A 17,895-nucleotide genomic window follows, 5' to 3' on the forward strand; every position below is an offset into this window, starting at 1 on the left:
TTTACATATAAAAGTTGAAATGATCAGGTGTCGTACAGTGTCTCGGATCACAAAAGGGGGCGAGCAAAAGAACAACGTGTCCAAAATAAGTTCGCTATCATGTAGGTCAGCGGCGTTAAGACATACGACATCAGGATAAGTAGCACATTATTATTCGTCTACGCCATCATTATTGTCCGCCCCACAGCACCAAAACCTCAGAAAAGTCAAGGTACAGATGTAGAAACAAGGATGTAAGGAAAGCCGAACCCACTACACTAACCCGGAAAAGGAAAAAGAAGAAAAGGCAAGGGAAGAGAAGGAAGAAAAGAGGCCATAGAACAAAAATAAAAACGAAACACCCACCCCCACACCCCCCCACCCTGCACCCCTGCTGATGACTACGGCCACCCCCCTCGCAGCGTGCCTGTCGCCCAGTAACCAGAACCCGAAATATAGTAGAAAAGGAAAGAAAGGAAAAGGCAAAGAACCCCACACAATGAGGGAAATCGGAGGAGGGCATAGTTCTACAGACTCCCGATCTCCTTCCCCCGTCGTAGCCAACCCCGCCCCGGACTCCGTTAGGTCAATAAAAACAATCCCGTTAAACATAGAACCACAACAAGAGACTCGGAGAAGAATCTCAACCCTGGCCCCGTCGATCAAATTCACTGAAGTCATCAATTAAGGAAAGCACTTCCCACAAAGTACTGCCAAAGTCCATCGAACAGGAGTACACAGATGGGAAAAGAACGGCAAGTCCCGATGTAGATGGCTGGTACCAATGTTGACCCTCCCTGCCTCCGAAGCCAAGCTTTACCCCATCCGCCATCTTGAAAGACCGGCAGGAGAGGGGAATCAACACGGTCCGAAGCAGCAAAGGATAGAAAGTAGAAGGTTCCAAAATGGGGACGACATGTAAATGTTCCAAGGGATACACAATCGGGGTTTCCAACGGTTCCGTAGGGTGACCAGGCACAGTACAGTCAGGTAGATCCACTTCAATAGGGGCAAACACTGCTTCCAGCGCCGGGTCAAAACACACCGCCGAGACATCTATTGAAAGGCGGGCTGGTTGCCGGGTCACGGGCGTCGATTCAGGATCTGGTCTCACGCCCATGAGTCCATCCGTATCAGACAACAAACTGCAAGTCTGGACTTCAAGCGTTCCCTTAGGTGCCATGAGTGCCTCCAGCACCGTACGCAGTGACGGGCCATTTCGAGCCTGCTCCGCTCGAGTCTTTTCGTCCTCCAACATGGTGAACCCTACGGAGAGGCGCCTTCTCCGGGGCAAAATTAGGCGGAGCAGGAGTAAGCCATGAGGGACTAACGGTTAGCGAACAATAGTGCGCAGCGAGGAACCGACCCGGGGGAGCGGTGATGTGAATGCCGGACCCCCGGTCAGGGACCCCCGTGACACAGCGCCGTGCGTCACTCGTCACCTCACCGACTGTATGGCACCAGGCAGCTGATGGTAGCAGAACAATCAAAAAAGTCCAAGTGTTCCAGAGACCGGACCCAACCACCTTCAGCAGTCCGTTGTTATTCAAGACCCCGGCTTCTCTGCTGGGTTAGGCCTCAATGCGACCATCGACGTAGCTCCGCTCCACAACGGCGGAGAAACTCCGGGATTGCACCACTGGAGTGCGGGCCGGATCACACACACCGATCCGGTGCAGGTAGTCAGGATAAGCAACAGGATGATAGAGCAAAGGACGGAGGTCAGCGGAGCCGGGAGACTATGCGGCCATCTTGGTTGGTGTCGTAGCTCCTCCCCCTACACAAAACATTTGATCTCATTTTTTAAAACCATCTCCCTCTTCATTTAGATGCAGCCTACATGGAAATCGTAAGTTGAAAGATGATGAATTAACTGTCAGTGTAGGCACTTTTCTCAAAATTGCAGTACGCGCCCGCAACACAATTTTCACTTTATGAAGTTTCTTTTACGAATTAATTTCATATATATTGTGGTCATATTTTATATGAACATAATGGATATTGTCTATGGATTCATTTTTAATCAGCTCACAATACCTTAAATTATTTATATTAAGAGGGCTTTTTATTGTTAACTATTTTTACTTCTCTTAACATGTTTGCTAAGTACGACTTTACTATTTTCATGACTAATAGATTTGTGTACTCCCTTCTGTTGTTATGCGACTTGTGCTTTTATGGATATACTATTATCCGAATAAAGATTTTTAAAATTAATTAATAACTGCTGTGCTTTGCTTGGCGTTTTGACACATGCTGCTGGGGTCCATGGAAGTGTTGGGGTATTGTTAACCACACTCCTTCAACTACTATTTGCTTGTTTTCTCGGAAGGCAGGAGTGCCATGGAGTGGCCTTGGGTAGACAGCCCTATTGCTTATTTGAACTGCCAACTATCTGCTTAAACTCTACTCTCTGGGAATGAAGGGTCGAACTTGGTTCTGAAAGTCAAAGTCCCATTTTTTTCTCCCAGCGTTCTATGCTGCCCATCTTGTGATTTCCCACAATTTTTTTATTCTTAAAAAAGCATTGGCAAAGCTTTGGCAGTGTAGCCCCTACATTAACTGTTTTGAGGTTTATGTAGTAAAGAGCTTTTTGTCTTGTGTAAACTCTTCCCACACCTAAATGGTTGTTAGTCATTATGAATTCACCGAAGAGCCCATTGATGGAAGGCTAATTGCAAGTAACTTCTCTTATGATCACTAGTCTTTATTTATCCCCTATGATCATGACCTCTTGTGTAAGGTTTTTATGTTACCTCTCTCGAATACAGTCCTCCTCCTTTCCCCAAAGATAAAAGTCTCTGAATTAAAAAAAAAATAAGATACTTCTCAAGTTCAGAATTGTACTTTGTATTCTTGTTTAGAGTGACTCTACTGGGAAGAGAGTGATATTATGAACAATAAATTTGGCTTGTGTGATTATTTCCATGAAGCCGTTCTGGGATTAAGTGAGTGCCTTTGACTGAAGCCCCTGTACCAGTTGTGCATGACCAAGTTTCAAAATCAAGTCTCCTTAATATTGAAACACTTCATTAACCAAATATCAGAGGGCCAGGTCAAGTTGTTTCATTAATTTGTAAGTATAGGCATCTGCTCCACTCAGATAGTATCTTCTGATCGTCTGGGAGGAAATACAAAGGGAGGAGAATAGTTTTCATTATGTTTTGCACTGAACACACAGGTGCTGGGATGGGTTACTGGTGAGTCTTCTTTTTTTTTTCTCTCGGGAGTCTTGGGTGGGATTTTTTTTTTAGATCAGGTGGGTTCTGCATATTTTCACTTGTGTCCGTTGCACTCTCTCTACAGCTGATATACATGCATTGGATGAACACGCTGATGGGATACTGTGGACCATACAAGTACCAAACCCAGTACTGCGAGAAGCTGCGAGCCTATGTAAAGGAAAATCTAGCCTGGATGCAGGAGCAGATGCAGTCTGGAAAAGATCCAGAGTACTGGCATCAGGTGGGTCAGTTGGAAAGGCTTGGGATATAAGGGAGGCAAGGTGTAGAATATTCACCTGCATTCAGGTTGGTCCGTACCTTGTTTCCCTGACCAGCCATTTTCGTTTGCGGCTGCTAGTTCTTCCCTGGCTATGATAGTTAAAACGCTTTTTCATGAGGAGCTGTCTTGTATATGTTCCTTGCTTCCGCTTCTTCCTCCACATACTCCTTAGGCACTGTCTTCCTCCTGACATATTACTTCTTCTATTTCATTGCTGGTTGATTCTGCCATTTCTGATTACCATTCCTACCCTGAGTTTTGCTTTCTCTGGAGTAGTTCCCTTTAACCAAATTCCCCCATTCTCGTTCCTGTGGCATTACGGACTGGCTCCTCAGACCTTTTCTTGCCATTTAAAGTAATCGGTCCATGTTTTGTCCTTCCCACATCGCTCTCCAATGAACTGTGAAAAAAGTGGTTCTAAACCATTCCCTTGCCATTTTTGAAGCTTTAACGATGTTACAATTTGACACACAAATATGCTTTTCTTTTGTTAGGAGTGCGAAGTGCAAAACTACTTCAGGAAAGGTTTTGCTCAAAAGAATTTACTCACCCACTGGTTTTTCGTAGGAATAGATCTGCCCCGTTTAGTGGGAATGTACTGAAGGTTTGTGGGGAAACTTAAAGGTTTGTGGGTATTCTCAGTTCAGTTCATTTAGTCTTTATTTCGAATAAAAAATTCATAAAAGACAGCAAATTTTAAAAAAAACGTTATCAACATTACAGTATTATACAATGGATCCCCAGGTACATAAAGATTTACTACAACCGTATACAACATTAAAAACTGATTACTGTTAAAAAAGGGTTTGCAATTTCTTTACGCGAATTAACCACAGCCAGCCTAAGAATTTGGCAACACAAATCACTGCTTTTGCAGTGCGTAAGTCGCGCAATTTAAGCAAGGCTGCATGGCTTCCCCCACAGTTGAGTGTTTTGCAAATTTGGTTTCAACCATTTTAATCTAGGCAATCGATAAGCAGGACATGCAAAGAATATATGACCTATACTTTCCACCTGATCAGGACAGAAGGGGCATTTGTTGCTTGTATTCATTGACCACTTCGCAGTAAAAGACCTGATCGGCAAGGCTCCCACCCGAAACTGATGATACAGCTTACGGTCAAGTGTTTTGCATATCAGGTCCCAATAGGGTTCAAGGAATGGAGTTAACTTATGCGTTAGAAACTGTCTCGTTAGGCTATTTTCTGAAGAGAGGGTGACCAGTACAGATTTCTTTGCAGCCCAGAATAACTCTTTGAATTCCACTTTAGATGGGAAGCTAGAACATTCAGGGTGTAGCCATAGTTCGGGGAGGCCCATAGAATACAATATTTGTTTGACCTCCCGTAGCCATGGAATTTTCTGGGCACCCCACAATGCTCTAACCTCACCCAGTTCATGAGCAAATAGACTAAGCTCTTGGGTCGTCCAGAGGCGACGCCATAGAGCTACAAGACGATACTGTGCCATCTCATTCAGCGGTCTACAACCTAAGTCTAGAAGCAATGGTTTAACGGGGGAAGATTGAGGAAGTCCGACTAGGTTCCGAAGAAACCTATTCTGTGCAGCGGTTAGAGCCAGCAAGCCTGTATAACCCCAAATATCCGCACCATACAGGGTAGCTGCATTCACCTTGGCCTCATAAATTTTTAACGCAGGTGTAATGCGTTTGGTCAAGGTTTTTTTCTGTTCCTTTAACAAGCATCCTGTAAGGCGAACAAATTTAAGAGTTAGCACCTCCAACTGGGGTTTCCATGTAAGTTGATGGTCAAGAGTCACGCCCAAGTATGACATGACTTTAACCTGTTCTATTGGGACACCCTCTAATAAAAATGAACTTGTAATAGATTTGTTTTTATTAAAAATCATAAATTTAGTTTTGTCAGCATTAATCTGAAGGTCATTAATTGTGCAAAATTCAGCAAATCTGTTTAGGGCAGCCTGTAGGCCGCTCCGAGTCCTGGAAAGGAGCAGGGTGTCGTCGGCGAATATTAACATGGGATACTTTGAACCCCCCAGGGTTGGTGCATCAGTATGTACGTCATTGAAAAATGCAACCACCCGGTTGATAAACAGGAGGAACAAGGTGGGGGCCAGCACGCAACCCTGCCGGACCCCACGTTCAACAGGGAAGCTAGCAGTCACCTGACCCTGTTTACCCCATCTTACACGGGCAAAATTATCCTCATGTAGGCGCCTAACCAGCTCTAGTAATTCAGGTGGAAGGCCCATGAGTCTAAGGGCTTCCCAGAGTTTTGCCCTGGGTACCAGGTCGAATGCCGACCTGAGATCGACAAAGGCAGCGTAGATGACACCGCCGCCCAGAAGAACCATCTTCCAGTACAGCATGGTGAGGCGAAACACCTGGTCTAAAGTGCTGGTGCCTGATCTGAACCCTGCCTGCATGGGGGAGAGTATGTTATTTTGCTCAATCCACCCCTGTATTCTAGCTAGGGCCATTCGTGATACCACTTTTTGAATAGTATCGATCAGGCTAATGGGGCGATAATTTTTCGGTGAAGATCGATCCCCTTTCTTATAGACCGGAAGTATCTCAGCCCCTTTCCAGGATTGCGGTATCCTTTCCCCAGCTGCGATGGAATTTGCTAAAGTTGTTATATAAGTGACCCACAGATCTAAATTCAATTTAAAAAGGTCAGCTGGTACTGCATCAATGCCTGGTGCTTTCCCGGACTGAATAGAATTTAGTGCATATTCAGTGTCCGAGATACTAAAAATAAGCCTATCCCCGTGGGAAACTAATGTGGTCCCTGCTAAGGGATCTTCAGCCAACTGGGAGACATTTGGGTTTTTGAATTGAGCGGAAAAAAAATTCACCCAATCTGCAGCGGAAACATGGTTTTCAGGGGATAGTGAATCTGAGCCCCTGCCCCATCTGACTATCTCCCAAAACTTGGTTTGGTTGGACGACTCACAGGCTTGAAGAAGATCAAGCCAATAGGAATCGTCCCAATCCCTTTTAGCCTCCCAGATAATGCGTTTATATTCCTGTCTCGCTGCCCTGATATCGGGGGTATTTCTAGATTTTACCGCAGCAATGAGAATGCTGTGGGCTTCTCTACAGTTTTTATTATACCAACCTTTGGGTTGCTTCGCTTTCTGTTTTCGGCATGACCTAGTAAGAAGTTCCTTAATAGCCGCGAAACATGCCTCATGGAGATCAACAATGTTGGGCTTAGGCATGTCGTTTGGGGTTGATGCCATCATCCTATCTCTGGTGTCTAGGACCAATTCTTCTATCTGGCAGACAAGCTCTTGGTCGGCTATGACCCTAGGCCATTTGACCCGTCTTCTGTTATCACACAAGACAAGGTCAGATGTAATACAAACTGATTCTGCCTGGGGAAGCCCTAGTCCAGGAACCTTGAGTACAAGTGAGAGAGGATTGTGATCACTCTCTGGCCTGGTTTCTATTGACATGTCAGTTACAGAAGCCCAGGATTCAATGTTAATTAATATGTAGTCAATACGACTTGCGCTGGACCCATTGTCAAAGGTTGGTTTTCCCTCCTTATCAGATAAACTACGGCCGTTCACCGCTCGGAGCCCCCATTCTAGGCAGAGCCCAAGCCAGTGGAGGGCAGCCTCAGTACCCCTGACACCCTTGGTAATTGATAGCGGGGGAATATCCCAGGCGAAATCTTCATCTAAACCTACATCCTCAGCAAGGTTCAGGATGGGTTCAAATGAGCAGTTCAAGTCACCAGCCACTATAATGAGCTGGTCACTTTTATACTCATTTAGGAAAACATCCAAATCATTGACGATTGGTTGCTTCTTACCACCCTGACATCCTCTGGCATAGATATTAATAAGGATGATATCCTTACAATTCTCCTTGCTTAGGGATATACAAAGGAGATCAGGGTTTGTCACCAGGATTTCCTTAACGCTGAAGCCAAGGGTGTTTTTTACCCATATGGTGAGACCACCCGAAGCCCTACCCTTCATACCCTGTATTGCTGGTTTATAAAAGTTTAAAAAACCTAATCTAAACAAAGGGGCAACTGACCAGGTTTCCTGGAAAGTGATGATATCATGTGAAGTGATGTAATCTACCCAATCATCATTATCCAGGCGACCCCGTAAACCTGCTATATTCCAGGAGGCTATCTTAATTTCATTAGCTGGAATACTAGGGCAAGGAGTGTCAGACTGTACCAAAATACCTAACTCAGCCGGGATAAGATTTTGGGCATTGACCAGTGTTACTCGTGGGCCTGGTGGTGACATAGGACAAACCATACTGGAAACTGTTGTGGTGGACGGGATAGGGTCTGCTAGGTGTTTTGTAGCGTCCGCCCCCCCCCCGGAGTCAGTCGACCTCCTCCAGGCAGCCAAACATATTTGACGTGGGGGCCCCCTGCCACCAAGTACTTTGGTTTGGTCCACCATTCCCAAAACCCCTATGCCTGGGCTTTTGAATTGTCGTCCAAGACCCACCCGTTCTATGCTGGTTTCTAGGAGGATAGAAAAAAGTGAGGGGTCTGACAACAACTGTGTGGTCTTCTTCACAAGGAGCCCATGAACAAAGATGCTGTGCAGTATGGGGGTCAGCAAAGGTCACCACTATACAGTCACCCATGATGGATTTATGAGTGGGTCCAACCCATGGTACTCTTCGCACCATTAGTACCCGGCTTCTTTGGTGACTAGGAAGCTGTCTGTTTGTATTGAGCCAGTATATAACCTTGTTTTTGAGAGACCAATGGTCCTCTTTTGTTTGTGAATCAAGAGTAGGTACACCAGCTAATACAATAACATATGGGCTGGCTTCTGGCGGTAGGTCAATATAACCACCACGAAAGTTAGGTCGGTTAGATTCAAGAGGTGGCAGGGTATTATGGGTTAACTGGTTAGGCTGCTGTACGGCAGCTTGAGGCCTGGGTTTTGAACGTACCACATTCTGCTGGGGATGTGATTGAGTCCCAGCAGGATGTGCTACGTCCTTAACGTGACAGGCATTATGTTTGGGTTTGGGTGGTACCGGGTCCTCTGACGGGAGACAAACGCCATGATTTGAAGTGGTAATGGCGTTGTTCCCAATTTCCGTGCGAGGTTTAGGTACAGGTTTGGGTCTTAGAGAGAGAGCAGTCGGTGCATCTGCCTCTAATGGCTGTGAAGTTAGACCCTCCCCCTGTGGAAATTTGGCTTCCATTTGCTTAAGACTGAGACTAGCTAATGTGACAATTGTCCTGTCCATTTCAAGCAAATGGTTTTCCATTCTGGAAAGTCTAAGTTCCAAGGGGGTAAGTAGCTTTTTGAGTGTGTCCCAAACAGTTTGTACAAATTCCTCGTCCCACCTCTTGTCCCCCTCTACCCCACTCAGTCTGCCCTCCCTTGACCCATCTTTACTCATGTCATGAAGAGCTTCCATCAGGGGAACATTCACAACACCATCTGAGACATAGGAAGTGACACTAGCAGGCAAAACTATGTTGGTTTTATCATTTGCTTCCCCAAGGCCAGAGGTACCTAATTGTCGTCGACAATTAAAAAACTGAGCTCTCGCAATTTTGGCCTTTTTGCGGGCAAATGCTGACCTAGCCAAACTTTTCTTCTGCTGAAGGGCAATTTTTTTAGCATGCGCAGCAGCCTTGGGCAGTATACTTTTTTCTTGGGAGCTTACACCAGACACAAGAGTGGGTGGTGTAGACTCCTCCGGAGGATCTAATATGGGATCCTTGGCTTGCTCAGATGGGGACAGGGATGGGCGGTGATGTATGTCAGCCATTGTAAGCAAAGATCGAGGGCCAGATATACGCTCAGGGGTAAGTGCTAAAGCAAGGTTACCTAATGATGATTTCTTAGAGGAAGCTATATTTAAGGACAATTTACGAGCGGCTTCAAGTTCCAAGGAGACCCTATGCTGCATTTTGTTAATTTCGGCATCGATGGCCAAATTTGTCTTAGTTAGGAAATCATCCAGGGTCCCACTAGGTCTATTTAGACCCCTGGCAGTTTTGCTGCGTGTGGCTCGTGTACACATGATAAACGAAGGGGAGCTATGACACAAATAAAAATAGCTAACTCACATGTACCCAAAGAGTTCAGCCAAGGGATATGGCCCAGACCAGACCTCTAAGACCTCGAACGGCCTCAAACGGCCTGCTCTTAGCCCGGTCTTCGCCCCGTGCTGCGTCCTGCGCTGCGGGAGATCACACAATGTTTGTAGTAGGTGGAAAGGGCGGGGGCGGAGCTTCAGGGAGAGCGGACCGGAAGATGGGCTCGGTCTCGCAGGGACACCTGGGTCAGGTAGTCCCTGCACGCTCGCAGCCCTGAAGCGTTACCAGGTCCAAACGCCAAACCAAGGAGCCCCCACGGCAGCAGGCAGAGACAGCACAAGTCCCGGCGCGAAGCGGCACCCGCGGAGCGGGTGCGGCGAGCTCCTCACAGGAAGACAGCAAGTGCGGCAGGTAAGCGCTAGTCCCACAAAGCGCTGACAGAAAGCAGGTGTCCCAAGGGTCAGGAGTAACTCCAGTTGCTTTTAACACTCCTCCGATGGTCGGGGGGCGGAGCTTCAGGGAGAGCGGACCGGAAGATGGGCTCGGTCTCGCAGGGACACCTGGGTCAGGTAGTCCCTGCACGCTCGCAGCCCTGAAGCGTTACCAGGTCCAAACGCCAAACCAAGGAGCCCACACGGCAGCAGGCAGAGACAGCACAAGTCCCGGCGCGAAGCGGCACCCGCGGAGCGGGTGCGGCGAGCTCCTCACAGGAAGACAGCAAGTGCGGCAGGTAAGCGCTAGTCCCGCAAAGCGCTGACAGAAAGCAGTGGGTATTCTCAAATCCATTTGACCCGTTTTCGCCGCAGAAAAGGTTAAAAATGTGCTTTTGCAAGAAGAAGAAAAAGTAAACAGTTTGACAATAATTACATTTGCATTGGTGCTGCAGACTTTCTAAATGTACATTTGGTTAAACAATTAATTCTTAAGAACTTATTGAAGACGTTGGAGATTTACGACTGCCTCTGGGAACTTGACCACAGTGTCTGAAGTAGAGATAATATTCTTGTAAGTCATATGTTTGTTTTAAAGGTATGCAGGCACTATTTTGTAGTGCTTACTGTATTTGATCACAACTGAGGTAAGGATGGAATAGGCACGCAAATTGCACCTTATTGTTACTGATTCATAATCATTCCAAAGAGGGTAGTGATTAGGTTGACTTTGAGACTGAAGTATTCAATAACCCAATAAAAATGATTTTCCTAATAAGAGGTCAAGAACTAACTCTGCCTTAACACCAGTCTTTTATGAACCTCAATTTAAATTGAGTGAAAATGTTTTAAGTATTGCATGAACACGAAACTGCATCAAATATCCTTCCTTCTGACTGCTCCCCGTCCCTTTTTCTTTGACTGTTCAGGCGCTGTGAGACTACGTTTGTGGCCTGTGTTAGATGCTAGACAGGGGTACTTGGCCATCATTGTCTGTTAATGCTGGAGCATCTTTCTAACAGTCTACCATTCCTAACTCTGTCAGGCCTGCATTCTTCACAGTTCTCTTTCCTTGCTTTATTCCTTCGACCCCATGCCTGCTCCTTACTTCTGACTCCTGCAGCCATTTTTTTTCTTTGTGGTTCCTGCAACCATGCGCCTGAGGTTGGCTACCGACTATCAAATGCTTTCCTCACTACCTGCCCCTTAATCCCTTTTATCTCTCTCCTCTCATATGCAGCATGTTTAGATGGCATTTGAGTTGCATAGAGTGCTACACATTTTTCAATTCAATATCACAGATCTGTATGCATGTATGCGAATGCCAGCTGATCTGTATGTAGGAGTATATTAAAGGTTTATGGACACAGGTGACCGTTTTTCTACTGGTCTATTTATTTGAGAAGATATGTTGGTGTCTGTTTATTTTCTTTGCCAGTCCCTGCACAAATATTGTAAGTGCACTGTACAAAAATAAAATGTGTTGGCTTTGCCAATACTTGTCTTTCATTCTGGTTCTTATCATAACAATAAGAAAAATTGTTTTTTCCCCACATCTGAATGACCCACTCATCATTTCAACATTCAAAACACACTTTACTCTTAGGTGCTCCTGAAGTCAAGTGTTCATGAAAGTTTTAGTCTGGTTTCGGTACATGGCGTCTTGGAGAGGAGGTGGGGGTGGCATTGCACTGACCCTCCCTATCTAGTTGGTATAATTATTTAACTACTACAGTTTGGGGTTTTTAGGAGCACCAGTTAAGAATCCATTTAATTCTGTAATCTCTGGTTCCACATTATTCCTGATGAGGGTTGTGGATTGTTGCATAATGCCTGCTGTGATCTTTGGTAATCGAGAAGGCCTTATACATGCATGACATTGAGTTAAAATGTCTCTGTGCCTCTCCATTGTAAGGTGCTCTTGTGTCAGCACTTAGGACTGCTCCCCTCCAACACTATTTCCATGCAAAAGACATGAAGATTGCAGCCTCGCTCCACCATATGTGGCCCGGACTCATTTACCCCTTCTTTAATCTGCATGACTCATCTATATTCCCATATGCCAAGATTTCGTTAGTCATAAATTGCTGTATGAAAAGCTGGTCCTTGCTGTACCTGTAACTACTGCATCGTTGCAGCCATTAATATTCTGGGTAGTTGCTCGTTAAACAACATATTTGTTTTTGCAGTATATGTAACTTGACTTAATTGTGAGGAGCTAGGCCTAAGCAAGGGAACCCTGATACCTCAGCTCTCCCCCACCCCCTGTCCTGGCTGACATTTCTCTGAAGCACGTGAATTGTACTGTATGTTATACACAAAACAAACCTAGAGGTGATGTGAGCAAATATTAGGGAGGCTGCCATGTGGTAATTGAGTACCTACGTGCCTCCCTGGTAATGCACATCTCCCGCTCCCATTCAGAGAAACTTGCCCAGATTGTGATGATAATACCATTGATAATAGCAGTGCAATACTCTTCAAAATACTTCTTGCTTAGCATTTCTTAGCAGGGTTTGCACTTTATCAAAAACCCTAAATAATATGAAAAACCTGCGCTTGTGTCTGGCCTTTTTTACTTGATTCACCAAACATGCACATTTGCACAAATACATTTCAAGATCGCAATTATAAGAAAATCTCTCTGTAGGAATCCTTATTAATGTTGTGCACATCATACAATATCTTAATATTGCAATAGCACCCCAAAACGTACCGGATTAATTATTGCACCCGTCAGCTAAAATTAGCGCAATACACCTCAATACAAAACTGATTTTCATAAATAGCTTGGTTATAACGAATCAAAGAAAGGGCTAGACTGTAGAGGAAAAAAGACGGCATATATGCTTAACATGGACATAAAGTTTCCCAAAACGGACATCATTTGAGCCAATGTCTATTAAAATTCATATTTGTAACTCTGTCCCTGGCAATCAGGCATTTGTGGCTCTAAAACATATTCTAAATATAGCATACATGCTGCCACAGATGAAGAATATCTTCTCCGAGTTATTGCAAAGATCTGATCAAAAATAGAATGCCACTCTTCAAAGAGAAACAAACAACACCAAAAGGAGCAAGATAGGTTTCATTTATTGTATTTACCTATTTACATGGATAATGAATGCGTAGCTAGTTTCACTGGAAACTCAGAGAGGTTGCGGTAGGTAGTCTTGTATAGAGCTGGGTTGAAATGTTTGTCAGGGCCTGACACTCTTGTTGAGCATTAGGTGCAGTTAGTATGAGAATTTCATTTAATCATAGTCATGGAAAGATTCTAAGATCCATGCTGACTAGTAGTCACTCTCCTACTAATCTTCCCCAGAAAAATAGAGGTAATGGTGGTTTTACAAGACAACTTTAGGTTGTAATGCAACTGTCCCCTTCGCGATAGCCAGGCTGAAGATCCTCCTTTTCCTGAATGAAGGCAGGAAGGAATGAAGTCTAGAAAATTACCCTAATCACCTACTGCATTTTAGCCTTCCAGTCTTTGTATGCCTCCACTTACCATGGTGAAAGTAAGACCTTGGGATCTGTATTAATCTGAAAATGCAGTTTTGCTGCTAAATCCAGTACAGTGACGAAGTGTTTCAATAGCATGTCTTATTCTAGCAAACCTTCCAGTGTCTCAGACTAGCCATTGATAAAATTGCACAAGAACTCTGACTATTGCAGAAACATATCCACTGGTTGTCGGCAAAAAAAATACCAGACTAGTTACCAGGATTTCAAAACCACATTGTCCCTAATGTGCTTGAGTCTTTAAAACCTTCCTAAATAAACCCGCTGCTCATTTAGCTGCACAGCCATCAGTGGCTTCAAGGATGACACTGAACTTGCACCATTGATGAGGCCTACTGTGGCAAAAGTCTAGGGTGATTGCTTATCTTAGCATTACACTGTATGGGAAATAGACACCTACGCTCAGCAACTGAACATCTTATCAAAAAACGTTCACATTGTGGAGACGCAATGGCGGATTCCTGGGAATCTGAACACTTGGAGTCCATCTGAAACTGTGGTGTGCGATATGCTATGAACCCATGCCAAAGAAGAGAATCCAACCTTATGTGGTTCATGAAAATCTGAAAATGTATATTGTAGAGAACCGGGGTTTTACTGCAGGTGTCCCCCCACCACTATTTGCCCCCTTTTTAGGTTGAGGGACCGTTGCACTGCGAAGCAGTGAGGGCGGAGTCCCGAAGATTTAATGATTCTTAGAGGGGGCTTGGAACCCGCCCCTCTTCTCCATTGGCTGGCCTAGTAAATGCTGGCCAGCCATTGGAGGAGAGGGGCGTCACTCGGTTCATGCCCCGTCTTTTTCGTATTCGGGGGCGTGTTTTTTGCGTTCTTTCTACCTGTGACATCATCCGCCACTCAAACCGAAAAACACGCCCCCGAATGCGAAAATGACCATGCTTTCTCCGAGGCATTTCTGCTTTGCCTCGGAGAAACATGGTGGTGGCTTCCGGAGCTGCTCAGCTCAGCTCCTCTGGCTTCCCCCCCTTCCCTCTGTCCGCAGCACTCCTCCGTCCCGCTCTCGCCCCCCCTTCCCTCCGCCCGCAGCTCTCCTTCGTCTCGCCTCGCCCCGCCCCCCTTCCCACTCATCCACCAGTAATGTGCCACATTGCCCACTCACAGCACTTCAAATTGAAATGGTGCAAACAAATATATAAATACATTTAAGCAGGGCACAAGTCCTAAATAAAGAATTGGGGGGACGCTCACAGACAGGAAGTGACGGCACGACCGGAAGTGACGTCACGAAAAGGAAAAAAACCCTAGAAGTGGGGGGACGCTCAAATACGTAATAGCGCTCACATACTCCATTAACGCAGCAGATAAGATTAGATAAGATCGCAGAGTTATTAGGACAGGGGGCTGTGGTGCTTGTCTGTCAGTCCTGGCTCCTTCCTATTCAGTGTATTAAACAGCGCGTCTAACGGAGGCAAGAGCAGGGCTCGAGTCGGGAGTAACACTATAATTTAAAGCCCAGCTTTTGCACAGGGGGGACGGCGTCCACCCGGTAAGACCTTTTTAAAATAAGTGGGGGGACGCCGTCCACCCGTGTGGTACCCCGACTCGAGCCCTGCATTTAAGAACAAATGGTTGGGGCCGTGCAGCGTCATGGTTTCGCAGTGGGTTCTGCCACACGGAAGTCTGCCATGAGCCTGGCGTCTTCACGAGCCGCTGAGTCATGTTAGAATCCCAAGCCGGGAATGGGCAGGATTGGGGGTGGGGGCAGTCCTACTTCTCGTCCACCGCTCCTGCCCTCTCTTTGATTCCAGACGTCTCTGAGTGACGCTTCCCTCCATGTGTCACATCAGCCATCTGCGCCTGGCAGCACTCATGGTACTGCCTGAAGCTGCAGAGCGACCAAATTCAGCATCGCTTTCCTCGCCGTGACGTACTCAGTGCTGGGAACCTGCGCATTAGGACAGCCGCAGAGACCCTGCATCCAGGCCTGTGGATTCTCGCATGTCCGGAGTCCCTGCCTCCTACGAGATGCACGGCACCGGTGAGGCTTGGTAGCACTATATTCATTCAGCGTCGCCTGTAGCCCACACATCTCACAGGCTGTGCCCTCGGCTCTCAAGAGTGCTCACTCACCAAACCCAAGAGACCCGCTGCTGCCTCAGTTTAGGTTAGGTATGTCATCTGTAAAGTGCTTCTTGAACTGGTGGTGGTGAGTAGTGCCAACCCTGCTGAGGGCACCCTGTGTAGCGCTGCGGAGGGCCTTTTAGCACCGCCTTGTGCTGGTGTCGTATTCGTGTCCTCCACAAGGCCGCATAACGTACTTTCCCATTGCATTTCTGTGCACCAGCAGACGTTGGATAACTGTTGGGCACTGTCTGAGCACAAAGCCTCCCCCCGGCGTTGTGCTCAGAGAGTAGGGAAAGGAGGTGGCGTTGGAGTAGTAGCAGTAACATTAAGCTTCGTACATAAAACTCACATCTACTGGGTTGGTGTGATAAGGGGACCTGCGTCCCTCCCTAAGGAGGGGTCAGAGTGATTGCGTGTGTCCCATGGGGCGTGGCGTGGCATGCTAGCGCCTAGAGTGCGTGGGAGCCTGCTCAGTGACCCTCCGAGGTCAGGTGGGCAAGAGTTGCTGTAATGGGCCTAGAAGCAAACAATAGGGGCCATCAGCAGGACGCCGAGGAGCCCTGGGCGGGCCGAGCCGTGGCATTGTCCCGCCGGGGGCTGCAGACGGGTGTGCAGGGCCGAGGAGGCGATTTCGTGTCCAGAGAGATCCATTTGAGATAGAGGGGAGAAGCTTCCCTGTTAAGGTCACCTCGTATCGGTATTGTTCTGGTGCAGCTCGCAGGACTGGTGCTCCCCCCCCACCCCCGCCCCCTCTCGCATGCATGTGCCCACCTTTCATGTTGCGATGCCTGATCCTACACCCGGAAGTGGAGTTCAGGGCTTTGTTCCCCTCTTGAGACCCAGTGTGAAGACACATGAAAGCCGAGGCTGCAGTCCTCAAAGGGTGACGTGTCTGTAGAAGTGCTGCCTTCCTTCTTTGTCATAGATGCTTTAAACCTGATGCACCAAACCATCTGGGGGTCCGTTTCACATGTCATCCTTCCTTCAGAGGCAGCAGCTGGCTTGTGTTTCCTTCTTCGTATAGTCTCAGTGGAATCCCAGATGTGTCTACCCTTGATTGGGGACCAGTTGTGTTCACGCGCCTTCCCAGGTGCTTCCTGTGATGCGTTTCTCGTGTTAGTGGGGTGATAGTCTCTATTCTTCCCAGACGGCAGGATTTCAGTGTGCTCCGCTATTGAGGGGTGGTCATGATGGTGGGTACTCTTCCGGAGTGTCCACAACCTACGTGCACCCCTTTGGTATAGCTGATGAGGGCTCTCCCCGGAGCCATCCACCTGGATGTTCTCTTTAGTGTGTGGTCAATACCCCTTCACTGATGCCCCTCGTCCGGCTGTGCCCTGTTGTTGCGGGGTGATGATGTTGTGCACTACCCTTGCCCGGTGTCCACCGGCTAGGTGTGCCCTTTTTAGGTCGAGGGACCGTCGCACTGCGTAGCGGGGGGCGGAGACGGAAGATTTAATGATTCTTAGAGGGGGCTTAGAACCCGCCCCTCTTCTCCATTGGCTGGCCTAGTAAATGCTGGCCAGCCATTGGAGGAGAGAGGCGTCACTCGGTTCAAGCCCCGTCTTTTTCGGATTCGGGGGCGTGTTTTTTGTGTTCTTTCCACCTGTGACGTCATCCGTCACTCAAACCTAAAAACACGCCCCTGAATGCGAAAATGACCAGTGCTTTCCCCGGGGCATTTCTGCTTTGCCTCGGAGAAACATGGTGGTGGTTTCCGGAGCTGCTTGGCTCCTCTGGCGTCCCCCCCCTTCCCTGTGTCTGCAGCACTCCTCCGTCCCACTCTCGCCCCCCCTTCCCTCCGCCCGCAGCTCTCCTCCTTCGTCTTGCTCTCGCCCCCCCTTCCCTCCGCCCGCAGTTCTCCTTCGTCTAGCCTCGCCTCCCCCTTCCCTCCGCCCGCAGCTCTCCTTCTTCTCGCCTTGCCCCCCCCCCTTCCCTCCACCCGCAGCTCTCCTTCGTCTCGCCTCGCCTTAGTGCACCGAAAAACGCCTTTGGCTGGATGAGCTTCCCACGCACAGAACCGGGACACGATAGGGCCATGGTTTCAACGGTGGGCTTAACCTGTGGTGAACTCTGCTGCTGGTATTTGCCGTGGTCTGCATGCAGGAGGCTGCTAAGCTACCAGCTCCTGTTTAACAGGCGCGTGCCCACGCACTACACCGCTGTTGCTGGTCGGAGGCAGTGTACTAGCTGAAATTAAGATTTTTTGCTTAAACCTCCTAAGGCCTCATCAAGTATCAGAAAGACTTTTATGTGATCACAAAGTTTACCTATGAGCACGGGAATTTATGTAATTTTGATTCTGCCGTGTCTTACGCTACAAAAGATCTGAACGTGTGTTATTTTGC

General features: G+C 47.3%; 1 protein-coding gene across 1 annotated transcript in view; it reads left to right on the forward strand.

Moving 5' to 3' along the window:
* The window catches only part of PLBD2 (phospholipase B domain containing 2), a 277,840-nt gene that overhangs the window by 54,560 nt on the left and 205,385 nt on the right, over positions 1 to 17,895 (forward strand). The window contains exon 3 of the mRNA XM_086943253.1: positions 3,286 to 3,444. Within this exon, the coding sequence (XP_086799379.1) occupies positions 3,286 to 3,444 (159 nt within the window). The remainder of the gene's footprint in view (positions 1 to 3,285; positions 3,445 to 17,895) is intronic.

This window comes from Lissotriton vulgaris, chromosome 11, assembly GCF_964263255.1.
Source record: "Lissotriton vulgaris chromosome 11, aLisVul1.2, whole genome shotgun sequence".
NCBI classification, from domain to species: Eukaryota; Metazoa; Chordata; class Amphibia; order Caudata; family Salamandridae; genus Lissotriton; species Lissotriton vulgaris.